This window comes from Pavona decussata, unplaced genomic scaffold, assembly GCF_977016875.1.
Source record: "Pavona decussata unplaced genomic scaffold, jaPavDecu1.1 SCAFFOLD_25, whole genome shotgun sequence".
Lineage (NCBI taxonomy): Eukaryota > Metazoa > Cnidaria > Anthozoa > Scleractinia > Agariciidae > Pavona > Pavona decussata.
In genome coordinates, this window is record NW_028145448.1 from 3,040,641 (window position 1) to 3,053,805 (window position 13,165).

Genomic DNA, 13,165 nt, shown 5'->3' on the forward strand with positions numbered 1-13,165 from the left:
GTTAAAAAAAAAATTAAAAGTATTTAGTTTTCAAGGACAGTTAACCCACAAACTCTTCGGAATTTTGTTTTGGGACAATGCGTTACTGCGTTTTCAATGTGATGCTTATTCGAGACATATAATTGGGAGAAACAATACATTTGGCAAGGATTTCGACAGCTCAATAGTGTGAAACAAATCGATATAGTGCTCAGAGAAGTACAGAGATCGGACTTATGTTACGAACACATGTCATTCGGCTTAGAAGCGCGAGTCTCTGACCCTTTTGCCACGCTGTGCCCATGATGTAGAGAGAATTAGTGAAATTGGCGCTTGAATATTCTGCAAACAGCTCTCCGGCGTGGTGCAGTCGTAGACATCAAACTATCATGGATCAGTACTGCACAATCTGTAGTTGTAAAATCGCATATACCACATTGACATTTTGATACGTCCCTTCACTACGCTTTTTATAGGCCATAATGAAAAGTAATGAAATTGGAAAGTGAAATGATGCAGGAATTAGTGTGGGAAAGAACAGTAAATTTGAGACTGACAGGTCCGACTGATCAAATTGGCCTACCTCTAGATTCTTTGTTCATTGCTCGTTGTCACGCGCCATGACGTTGATAAACCGATCTGTCAGTTAGTACTATCCGGAGTCATAACCATGTGAATTTAGTAGACATGACAACTGACCTTCGCGTTGGTTCACCACTCTACTTTCAACTGCTACACCTTATGAAGCAATCATTGATTAAAGGCCAGAATTTTTTATAAAATTCAATTGGAATTCCATCGTTTCCTGGAGATTTGTTAGTTTGAAAGGTATCAAGAAGACGAAAACATTCCTCTGAAGTGATTTTACCTTCACAGGAGATTTTCTGTTCTTCAGAGAGTTTGGGTATATTTAAATTATTTAAAAAGGAATCGATTTCATTTTCAATATCCGGACGATTGTTTTTACTATTGTACAAGTCACAGTAAAATTGTTCTACCTCATTTAGTATGCAGAGTGGATTTGTTTTAATTTCGTCGTTTACATACAATTTACGTATGTGCTTCTTGACGTGATTTCTCTTTTCTAAATTTAAGAAGTACTTTGTACTCTTCTCGCCGTATTCGTGCCATCTAGCACGTGCGCGTACAATGATTCCTTTGGTTTTTTCTTCATAAAAATATTCTAGTTCTTTCTGAGCAACATCAAACAAAGTAGCATTAGAATCACTAGGGTTGCTTTCGAAAGCTTGCTTTGTTACGTTTAGTTCATTTTGGAGTTTTGTTTCCGTTTCCTTTCTTTGCTTTGCCTTTCTACTGGAGTGACGGATAGCATGAGCTCGTATATTATATTTAACCCAGTCCCACACACACCGATCGTCGGAAAGTTCTTCCCGTCCTTCTGCAATCCACACTGGAATCATTTCGGTTGTACTGTTAATATATTCTTCATCGTCTAGTAAAGAGCAATTCAACTTCCAGTAACTTGGTCCTCTACCCACATGATCAAGATTTCCGCCAATCTCTAAAAAGATCGCATCATGATCTGTTCTAATTGCTGGAATTATATCCGTCAGTTGTACCGAATCGGTTAAGTTATTCGAAATTAACCAATAGTCGAGACGACAAAAGATTCGAGGAGATTTTTTACTCCATGTGAAGCTCTTAATATCTGGGTTTTTAATTCTCCAAATATCTACTAAATCAACTTCACTTTTCAAGCAATCGATACAGGATGTCACGGATTTTCGTTCAATGAGAATGCCACCTTTCTTATCAGTAGCAGGATTTAGGGGGCAGTTAAAATCGCCTCCAATAATGATGTTACTTTCACAATCTAGATCCTCATTTTGTGCTGTAATAAGTAGTTTGTTGAGGAAGGCAACAATATCTTTATCCTTGTTTGGCGCGTATACATTTATGAGCACATACATCTTATCTTTGATTTCAGCTTTTAGAACAATATAGCGTCCCAAAGGGTCAAAAATTTTTTGGTGTATAGTACAATCAACATCTTTCTTAATTAGAATTGCAACACCACAGGAATTTGAACTGCCATGACAAGTAATGAGCTCTGCACCCCATTCGTTTTTCCACTGATTTTCTGCTGTTGCTGTAGAATGGGTTTCTTGCAGAAAAGAAATGTCTGCGCGTTTGCGGCACCAAGTAAAAATTGTTCTTCTTTTTTTAAAGTTACTTATGCCCCTTACATTTAGCGATAGTAATTTGAGCGCCTCAGTCATTTTATAATCCCAAAGGTGTCACTAATGAGACTGCAGAAGAAGGAAAAAAAGGGAAAAGTGCTAATGAAGTATTCGAAGTGGTAAATGTAAATGCAAATCCAAAAACATAGAACAGGGGACGTTGAAAGATCAAAAACAAATCAGATACGAAAAAAAATGCCTCACAGATGGCAACTAAACCCGAACACTTGATAGAACAGACTCCACCTAAAAATAAGTACAACTAACAAAAGCGAGAATGGTACGACACTAATTAAACGAACTGAGTAAACTACGAATACAAAAAAAAGTAGACACAGATACAGAAATCAAACATCTGGCGCGCATTTAGTCACTACAGCTCTCCATCTGCGTGAGCACTGCTCATTATTTCACCGTAGTAGGGAAGATTTTCTGTTTCCTTTCCTCTGTAAACTTGACCATTTATTAATTTCTCTTGTGAACGTTGATGCAAAAATATTGTCTAAGGTAATTGCATCGAGATTAAAAAATGTTTTGCCTTATATCATTCATCATAATCAAACAGGGTATATTAAAGATCGTTTCATAGGTGAAACCATCCGTTCCATCTATGACATTATGGATTGGACTGCCAACGAAAACATTCCCGGCTTAATGATCTTCATTGATTTCCAAAAGGCATTTGATAGCATTGAATGGGATTTCCTTTTTAAATGTATTGAAGCCTTCAATTTTGGTTCTGATTTTCTTCGCTGGGTAAAACTGTTCTACAACAACGTACAAAGCTGTATTATGAACAACGGCATAATTTCAAAATCCTTTCAACTTGAGCGAGGTGTCAGACAGGGTGATCCTCTTTCTCCCTATCTTTTCATTGTAGCGGTGGAAACGCTAGCTATTGCCATTCGTCAAAATCCAGCTATAAAGGGTATTACCATTGGGAAAGAAGAGACAAAATTGTTACAATACGCAGATGACACAACAGCAGTACTCGCTGACACCAACTCAGCCACGGTACTTTTTCAACTGCTGGATTTATTCAAAAATATCTCAGGACTCAAGATCAATAGCACAAAAACCGAGGGTTTGTGGATTGGCTCTTCTAAAGGAAATAAAGCAAAACCGTTAGGCATTAAATGGCCAAATGAGCCGATAAAAGCCCTGGGGGTGTATTTCACGTATGATCCAAAATTACTGAAAGAAAAGAATTTTATTGAGCGATTAGATAGCATTAAAAAACTTATTAATATTTGGTCCTCAAGAGGTTTATCTGTCTATGGTAAGGTGACAATAATCAAATCCTTCCTTGTTCCAAAGTTTGTTTATGTGTGCTCGGTACTACCTACACCTAACGAATTAGTGAAACAATTGAATCAACTGTTATTTAAATTCCTTTGGAATGGCACGGATAAGGTAACACGCGTTTCGGTAATAAATGAATACGAGGAAGGTGGATTAAAAATGATCAATTTAGATTGCATGATAAAGTCCTTAAGGGTGGCATGGTTAAAGCGTATTTTTGAAGGTCAGAATGGAACGTGGAAAACCTACCTACAGCACTTGCTAGAACCGATGGGAGGTTTTTTCTTCTTAAATTGTAACTATGATATTAAGGATTACAAAATCTCTTCTAAGTTTTATTGTGAACTACTTTCTTGGTGGTCAGATTTTCGTGACTCTTTTGCCTCTCAGAGAGACTGGCAAAATGTTATTTGGAATAATAAAGAAATTCGCATTGACAAGAGACCAGTTTTCTACAAAAATTATTTCATGGCAGGATTGATCTTTACTCAAGATCTACTTTTCAGTTTAAATATAGAAGACTCTTTTTGCCACTGGTCGCATAAGATTTCCAAAACTAACTTTTTGCAATGGGCTAGCCTTCGACATTCAATACCTTCTTCTTTAAAAATTACTTCTCCCTGTCCATCTACAGCCTCTCCATTATTTTCAATTGATGACAACATCTTTGATGTCACAAAAAAGAAATCAAAGGACTATTACTCATTACTTGCACGCAAAAAAGCACAGCCTCCTAATATCGTTCGTAAATTGCAGAATGATTTTAATTTTTCGTTTGATCAGCTGAGAGAAATCTTCACTCTGCCACATTCTGTTGTGCTTGAATCATATGTAAAAGGTTTCAGTTCAAAGTGATCAACTCTATTTTATACACAAATTCTAAATTATATAAAATAGGCTTCAAAACGGATGATCTGTGCTCGTTTTGCAAGGCAGAATCTGAAACCTTACACCACCTTTTGTATCAGTGTCCCTTTGTTAGACAGTTTTGGAATGATTTTCAAGATTACTGGCACCAACTCTCAAATCAGCAAATTCGTCTTACTCTTCAAGATGTTTTATTTGGAATTATAACTAAACCATGCCCTTTACTTAACCTACTGAATTATTTTATAATAATTGGGAAACTGTTTCTATGGGACTGCAGAAGAACCCAGATTCGACCCAAAATCCAAGGATTTCAAAGTAAAATAGTCATAAAATATGAAACCGAAAGAAAGATCAATAACACAAAATTCTTTAAGAAAAAGTGGGTACTATCCCCAGTTTAATGTGAAGAATTAAATTACACATAAACTTTTGTGTGGTATTTTCATTCATAAGTGCAACTGTAACCTATTGTAAGTCTCTTTTTTTTTTCTTACTTCGTTAGTAACAACTTTTAATTTAATTTTAATATTGCAACTATTGTGTAACTGTATATTGTAAGTGTTAGTAGAAGTATTTAAGTATTGTTTCTATTATGATAGTATTAGTAGTAAATTTGAGTGAATTGTAATTCGTTGTAAGTCTAAAAAATAGTCATACCTTGTCAGTAGAAGAATTTAATTTAATATTGTAACTATTATTATTATTATTATAATTATTATTATTATTATTATTATTATTATTATTACTTTTTTGTAATTTAGGTTAGTATCTTAAGTTGGTATGGTTAGTATTGTAAGTAAAGTTTAGTATTCTATAGTTAATAATAAAAAAAAAAATAATAATAAAAAAAAAATAAAAAAAACCTGCTACACCATACTGACGAGGAGCCAACCAGCTGGAAACAGCTGCCCATTTTGATAGGCCTTATCACGGTTTTCGACACCATTTTGACGAGTAGGCAAACAGGCTTGAAATAACAGTGTTTGTATGGAAATCCGATGTCAAATAATTTCCATAAAACATCGCTTCTGAGAAAATCGTGAATTGGAAACTTTTGGCAATTGGAGGGATGTAGCTGTACCAGAAAGCGTCCTGTCGTGTTTTGAACTTTCCATACATTTCCCTGTATTTTTTCTCCGCGAACTATTTTTAGTAGCAATTCACTTGTCAATGATCTCTTTACGTTGGAAAAACATGAAAACCAGGGAAGGACATCGTTAAGCTTCGTTGGATGGTGTTCCTGTGCACATCATTGCTTGTGTTATCACTCGACCCAGCTTTTCCTCGGGCAGTTCTTCCCGAGGCATGCGGAGCGCCTTCTTCAGATTGCATCAGCTGAAGTTCTTTCCAGTAATCTTCAGGTATCCAAGGTGTTTCTCTGTCTCCTTTCCCAAAATGGTGCTGGATCTAGACTTGTACAGGACTGATAAAGGGGGTAACCCCGAAAAAATTCGCGAAAACCAGAGCAAACGCTACAAGGACACAGCCCTTGTGGACGAAATTGTCGATGCGGACACGAAATGGAGGAAATGTAAGGATCGTAAAACTTTCGAAGGAATTGTTTCCGTGTCAGAGATGTTAATTAATGTGTTCTTAATTTTGGCAATTTTGCTTTTCATCAGTACGGTTCTCGGCGGATAACTGGAATAAACTGAAGAATTTATGTAGCAAGCAGATCGGCGAAAAGATGAAGGTAAGCAGCAAGATATTTCCACACGTAGAATTTTGGTTCCACGTGTGATGCGTATTTAACGCCGGTTCCCCGAATATTAATCATTCTAGCGATAACAATTGAAATTTCCATTGAAGACTTTACTTCTTTTGAAGTTTAAATTTTGTCACTCGTGGCTATGCTTTTTTTCAACTTAACTACATGTACTGTACTGTACTGTACTGTACTGTACTGTACTACCAAGAATTCCATTGTTATTTTGGAATGCCTAGCTCTTTGGAATATCAGCTAGACTGTCAGACTAGAGAGCAATTTCCAAGTAGTTTCGTAGAGTTCTTCAGAAAATGACAGTTGCCCGTCAAATTTTTAATATAAACTAGGTAAACTTGATTGAGACAATTTTCTGTTTTATCTCGTGTCTGTTTTTCCTCTATTGTTTAATTTGACACTCAATTCCCAAGAGAAATCAAGCTTCACTATTGGTGACCCAGACTGGTGACTTGTGCAAACATTAGCACTATGTTTTATAATCAAGTGACTTGGAAACTTTATATGAAGTTCAATATCCAGCAAACAGCTTTGTGTAAGACTTGTTAATCAGAATTTATCTTGGATATTATCAAAGCTTCAACCCATAATAACATTTTGTTATTGCTTGCAGCGTAAAGAGCCTGTTGGTGAGAGCGATGAACTGCCGGAAAATGTAGTCAGTGGTTTAGAAGAACTAACCCCAGAAATATTACAGGTAAACTGTTTGTTACAATATTTCCCTAATATTTGGTTCTTTGTCTTGTAGATTTGACTATTCTTTACATATAATTTAACATTTTGACTCAAAACCGAAAAAGTAACCTAAATAATATTTAATCGTTTTTTATTTTTATCAGGGTCTCACTGTAACCCAGATAAAAAATATAAGAACACTCATTGACGGAAATATTGCCAAGTGTAATGAGGAGGTCATACAGGTGGAGCAACAGCGCAATGAGAAATTATTTGAAGTTGGAAATTTTATACATGAATCAGTTCCTGTCAGTAACGATGAGGTATGTCTTGGAATTGTTAGCTGCAGTTGATCTGTGCTGTCATGGGAAAATTTTATTAAGTCATTCAATTCATCTTCAGCAAATAAACCCTGTCGTGTAACAGTCAAATATCATAATGATTACAAATAGATTCCTCGCAGAAGCACGTGTAGGTAGACACTCCTTCTACACGGACCTACATATCAACACTAAATAATTTAAATTTATTACCAATTAACTGTTTATTCCAGCACCTAGAAATATCCCATTGACTTTCTGGTGTTATTCAGAATTGTGGTTTCATTCGCTCTGAAGCCTTAGAGAGAATCACGCCAAGCTGACCACATGCTAACACAGAGTGTGGTCACAGACAGGGTTCGTTGCATCCTCAGTGGATTTTACATGCCCAAATTGGAGATGAGACCTCCATTTCTATGTGGTCATCAAGCCATGTGAAGATCTAAAGATTTGTAGATGAGAAATTAAAGACAGCACTTTCGCCTCAGTTATTTAAAGACCCTGAGTGTTGGTCCGGCCGGAGTTAGAACCTGCGACCTCCCACTCAGTAGTCTGGTGCTCCATCAACTGAGCTAACCGGGTGGTGGTTATTAAGTTAAAGTTTCCATGCATAGACACTTCAAACACGGCAGTTTCCAGTTTTATATTTAAGTTAATTCTGCTTTGTTGTTTCACTTTGACAGTGGGGTTGATCTTTTTTGTCTCAATCCTTTTTCAGGAGGACAACAGAGTAGAGAGAACCTGGGGTGACAGCTCAGTAAAAAAGAAGTATTCACACGTTGATCTAGCGCACATGGTTGATGGAGTTGATTGTGAACGAGGTGCCATGGTAGCTGGCAGTAGGGGATACTTTCTCAAGGTTAGTTTCGATAGGCCTCTCACAGGTTGATTAGTTACCCGGCCTCATTCGATCTTTGTGCTACATTATTTCACATTTATAAATGGTTTGAAGCCAGGAGTTATCTCATGAGTAGGTAAATTTAGATTGTGATGGTGATTGTAGTCCTAAGAAGGACTGCTTGACGTGATGTTGACCAATGTTTTGACAACCTGAATGGAAGGCATTGTCAGAGTCATGTGAAGTGTGAATTGTCAGTAGATGGTATTAAGTCTCTGGTTATTGACCTGATTGGTCATTTGAGTCCCAATGTTATTGGTTGTTTGTTAGTTAATATGTCACTGGAAGAAAGTCAAAGAAAATGGTGTGTTTGATCAGTCTTTTAGACAAGACTCGCATTGGCCATTGCACCCCTTGGGCAAGTTACCTATATCATGCTAATTTTAAGACAGCATTGTCTGGGGCGACTTACATACATGATGTCCTATGCACCATAGTAATTTGAAGCAACTGGCAAAGGTGCTCCATGCAGGGGGTTTGGTATCAGGACTTACTGTTAAGGACTTACTGGTTAATAGCAGCTGCATTTTGTTATTTATAAGTAGGTGTTAATTATATTCTTTGTTTTCAGGGGCCACTGGTTTTCCTTGAGCAGGCGCTGGTCCAGTTGGCAACTCGCATGTTACACAAGAAGGGTTTTGTTCCTCTGTACACTCCCTTCTTCATGACGAAGGATGCAATGAAGGAAGTGGCTCAACTGAGTCAGTTTGATGAGGAGCTGTATAAGGTATACATCAGCGGTTGGAGCTTTATTGTCAAACTCATTAATAATTCATCAAGAGAAAACAAAGAAAATCACTACCGTGACCGTGGTTTGGATATGTGATCCTAATTACCATAAAATTTTGCCTTGAATTTCTCCAAGAATTATTGATCATTTGAGAAGCCATATCAAACACTCGAAAGTGTGTTTCATCAGATATCCAAACACCTCGAAGTCGTTTAAAAAAACTCGGCTGCGCTCATTTTTTCAACCTACTTCTCAGTGTTTGGATATCTGATGAAACACACCTTCTCGTGTTTGATATATTACTTCAAGAAGAGTGTAACTCTCAGAGAAAGAATTTTGCATGCAGGAATGTTTGATTGCACCTAGCCCATATGCAATGCTGTGTTTGTCAAGTTTTTTACAAAATAATTCTAAAAGAAGTACCCACCATCCCTATAGGTTTTCAACATAATTGATTCCTCTGAATCCATATTTACTGTAAGTCACATGTCACATCAATCCATATACTGATCTCAAGCTGTGCTTAAAACTAGATTTAAATTAAGGCAACTGAGTCATGGTTAAACGTTTTAATTCTTCACTTGAACCTGGTTTTTTTTTGTTTTTTTTCCAAAGCAGTAGCTTCCTGCACAAGTGCACTGATCACTTAGCTTTCAAATGGTGTACAGCACATGATCTTTTAATTGTATTATTCTTAGTAATCTGAAAAGTGAAACAGGTTATTCTCTCTCTCTCAGGTTGTAGGAAAAGGTGCAGGCGAAGCTGGTTACGAAGAGAAATACCTGATTGCAACCAGTGAACAGCCAATTGCGGCATTTCACAGAGGTGAATGGATGGCTGCCAATGAACTTCCCAAGAAGTATGCCGGGTTCTCGTCATGCTTCAGACAGGAGGCAGGTTCCCATGGGCGTGACACACGGGGGATCTTCAGGGTGCATCAGTTTGAAAAGGTCAGTGTCAGTTAACTTATAAGCTTCTTATGGCAGTGTACCAAAAGGTCCTGCACCTCCAACAAGCCAGGGGTTTCAGATTTTGTCACAGTATAGTTTGTTAAAGGAGAAAGTCAGAAGGATTTGATGTCATTTCCAAAACCCAAAAATGTTTTCCTATAAAAATAATTGTCTTGTTTTGTTATGAGTTACCACCACAATGTATTAAAACTACCAATGAATGTCTCCGGCCACAGTGGACTGGGTCGGAATGGGCTGCAACTTGAAACATGTTGGGCAAACATTTTTCAAGTTATTTCAAAATATTTTATGCTAGAATAGTGGCTCCATTCAAGAATTCAGTTGATCTTTTCTCTCAGTCTTCTAGAATTTTTTTATCAGTAAGTGCTGATTTTTTCTGTGGGATTCTCGAGACTGGTCTGTCGCCATCTTGGTTTGTAAAAGCGAGCGCGATCTGGGAAGAGTGTCTAAATGACCGAGGGGAGGGTAGCAGAGTACTCAACTAACCACCACTCCAGCTCCCCTCGGTAGTTTAGAAACTCTCCCCAGATCGCACTCACTTTTACAAACCAAGATGGCGGTGGTTCCATCGAAGCATACCAATCTCGAGAATCCTACGGAAAAATAGGGAGACTGTGAACTGTCTACATTTCACCAAAAAAGGTGACAATCTCCTAGCTGTACTAATACTTGAGTCATCATTCAACATTGCTGATCCATTGAAGTATGAAGTAGGAAATGGTGTGCACTTATGTGTTATTCTGCATCATGGAGTCTTTGTGATATTCACAGTGACCTTTACCCCAAAACCTTTTCCAATGACCGGCCCTTGGTAATAAAGCCCAGATAAACTGAACTGGTCTTCAAAGCAACACTGTGTTAATACAGCAACAGTCCAAGACAAGCTGAAAGCAGTTTTTTCTCTTGTTATTGTCTTTTGTTTTGCTAGGTGGAGCAGTTTGTCATTTGTTCCCCACATGATGGTATTTCATGGCAGCTGTTTCATGAGATGATTGCCAATGCTGAGGAATTCAACCAAGCCCTGGGGCTACCTTATAGAATAGTTAATATTGTCTCAGGTAAGTATTTGTAGCATGAAACATCCACCGATATTACGTAATGTTTAAAACACGAGCAGCAGTGTTTTATCAGGATTTAAAACCACGAGGCGCATCCAAGTGGTTTTAGACCCGATAAAACACTTGCTGCGAGTTTCTTGAACGGCTTCAAAAACATTCCTGGAAAAGCGTGTGTCGAGAGAGTTCATAACAATAATGCTTTTGTGAACGTTGGAAATAAGCATACGAGAAAAACGTTAAACACCGCATGCTAATAAGGAGGAGGTTTTATCGGGTTTTAAAACCACTGCCATGATGTTTTATCAACCATTTGATAGGTCAGGGCTTATGAATTATTAATGAGTTTTTGAAACCCATTTTGTATCTGCTGCAGAGGTTAATTTTTGGAGTTTTTATCAACTCAATTCAATTATACAACGTATGTTGACAACTTTTTTAAAAGAAGAAAATTACAGCAAGAAGAGTAAGAAAACACATCCATTTGATTAGGAAGGTTCTTACAGAACAGTAATGTTCCTTTTTAAAATAAACCCCAAATACATGCAATACATACAAAAAAAGAATTGTCTGTGAATTGTTAGATGCGTTTTAAAGGCAACTATTTTAACAACTTTTAGAAATTTCTTCTTTAATGAGCAACTTATTTTTAATTAGAGACTTTTACAGTTTTAGTAACCAAAGCCAACACGTTTTGGTTTTCAAATTTTCAAAAATAATCGAATTGAAACAAGTTGACCTTTTTAAAATTTTCTTTCATTTTCAAATCAGTGCTTTAATACCATAAATACCTAATAATTAGGTAATTGTAATTATCGTAAGGTCACTCTCATGTTCCGATGAGGATGTACTCTGCTTTGACTGACAGCTGTTGTTGATTGACAGGTGAGCTCAACAATGCGGCAGCTATGAAGTATGATCTGGAGGCGTGGTTTCCTGGAAGTGGTGCATTCCGTGAGTTGGTGTCCTGTTCAAATTGCACAGATTACCAAGCAAGAAGATTGCAAGTTCGGTTTGGACAGACCAAGAAAATGGGAGCACAGGTACACCAAGTACCCCATCTGTAGCTTCTTTGCCATCTCTCGCTTGTGCTTGGACAGTTTAAGGGACTATGTCAGCTGGGGCAAATGCGCTGTAGAGTCCGATTGAGACTAATTTGCATATAACTTGTCGCAGGATTTTTGCTTTTCCGCCATTGCAAAAGCTTTCAAAAATATTGCAACGAGCAGCTTCTGTAGTTACTAAAGAACGTTTGTAAATAAAAAATTCAGCTAACTTTCCGAAGAGGAACGCGATTTCAAACAGATGAAAACAGCTTCCTGAACTCTCAGTCGGGCCAACGATTTCAAAGTGCTGCTCATCAACGCGCGCATGCGCCTGGGGTGACATAGTCCCTTTAATTAAGAATGTATCTTTTAGTTCTGAAGCAAGTACTGTTGCAGTTAAAACCAAGAAAAGATCCACATAAGTTGATGCAAAACATTCATTTACAATGCTGCTTGTTAGGAGATGCAAAGTCCTCACCACATGTGTACCTTCCTTCACTGGACCCTTATAACCTGCAGCTGCATTGTTTTTAGGGCAAGCAAAATTGTTCTCTCGATCAGTGACGTGAGACGTTGCAAACAGTGAAGGTCGCCCTGACCGGAAATTGCGTGACAGTGAGGTTCCACGTAATTATACACGGAAATTTGGACATGTTATTAATGATTCATGTGCATGTGATTGACAGATGTTATCAAAAAGCTTTTATGAGAAACAAATATAGTTCGGTACATTGGGATCGCGAGCAATGTGAAAAAGGTGGAATAGAAGCTATCAATATAACCGGACTTGACTACTTTACGGTGTATTTCTGTCAGTCAGGGGTGTACCCGCACAGTTCGGTACACCCGTTAGATAAGCTCTTCTGTAAGATGACATGTAGTGCCCCCCACAGAAACACGCTTTTTTTATATCCTACCTTGATGGAACACTTGTTTTTCTTTTCAGACGGAGTTTGTTCACATGTTGAACGCCACCATGTGCGCTATTTCGAGAACAATTTGTGCGCTTCTGGAGAGTTACCAGACTGAAGAGGGAATTGCACTTCCTCCCGTCCTGAAACCACTCATGCCCGAAGGGATGGATTTCCTTAAATTCGTTAAACCTGCACCGATTGACGAACAACCAGAGGCCAAGAAGCAGAAGAAGAAGACAAAGAACAAGCCAGGTGCTCAGAGCGAGGGGTGCTTAGAGGCTAAAATGGAAAATTTAGATGTTAACAACGAATGAACGCTGGCTCTCACTCGTCAATGTTTCGCGTCTCTGTAGTCGGAGCTGTCCGATAAGTTATTTAGAAAAAAATTAACATCGCTGTAAACCTGAAGAAGATTGAATTACATGTAGAGAACAACACTCAATAAAATATCATTTTCTCTTTCGAGGGAGAATGGAATGCGTTA

General features: G+C 37.8%; 1 protein-coding gene across 1 annotated transcript; it reads left to right on the forward strand.

Moving 5' to 3' along the window:
- The first annotated feature begins 5,648 nt into the window (after positions 1-5,648).
- LOC146485817 (serine--tRNA ligase, cytoplasmic-like) lies at positions 5,649-13,165 on the forward strand. The gene is made up of 10 exons (XM_085103182.1): positions 5,649-5,883; positions 5,975-6,045; positions 6,686-6,769; positions 6,912-7,070; positions 7,786-7,926; positions 8,537-8,692; positions 9,433-9,645; positions 10,595-10,724; positions 11,607-11,764; positions 12,714-13,165. The coding sequence occupies exons 1-10, from the start codon at positions 5,658-5,660 to the stop codon at positions 12,993-12,995; spliced, it is 1,620 nt and encodes a 539-aa protein (XP_084959308.1). The 5' UTR covers positions 5,649-5,657; the 3' UTR covers positions 12,996-13,165.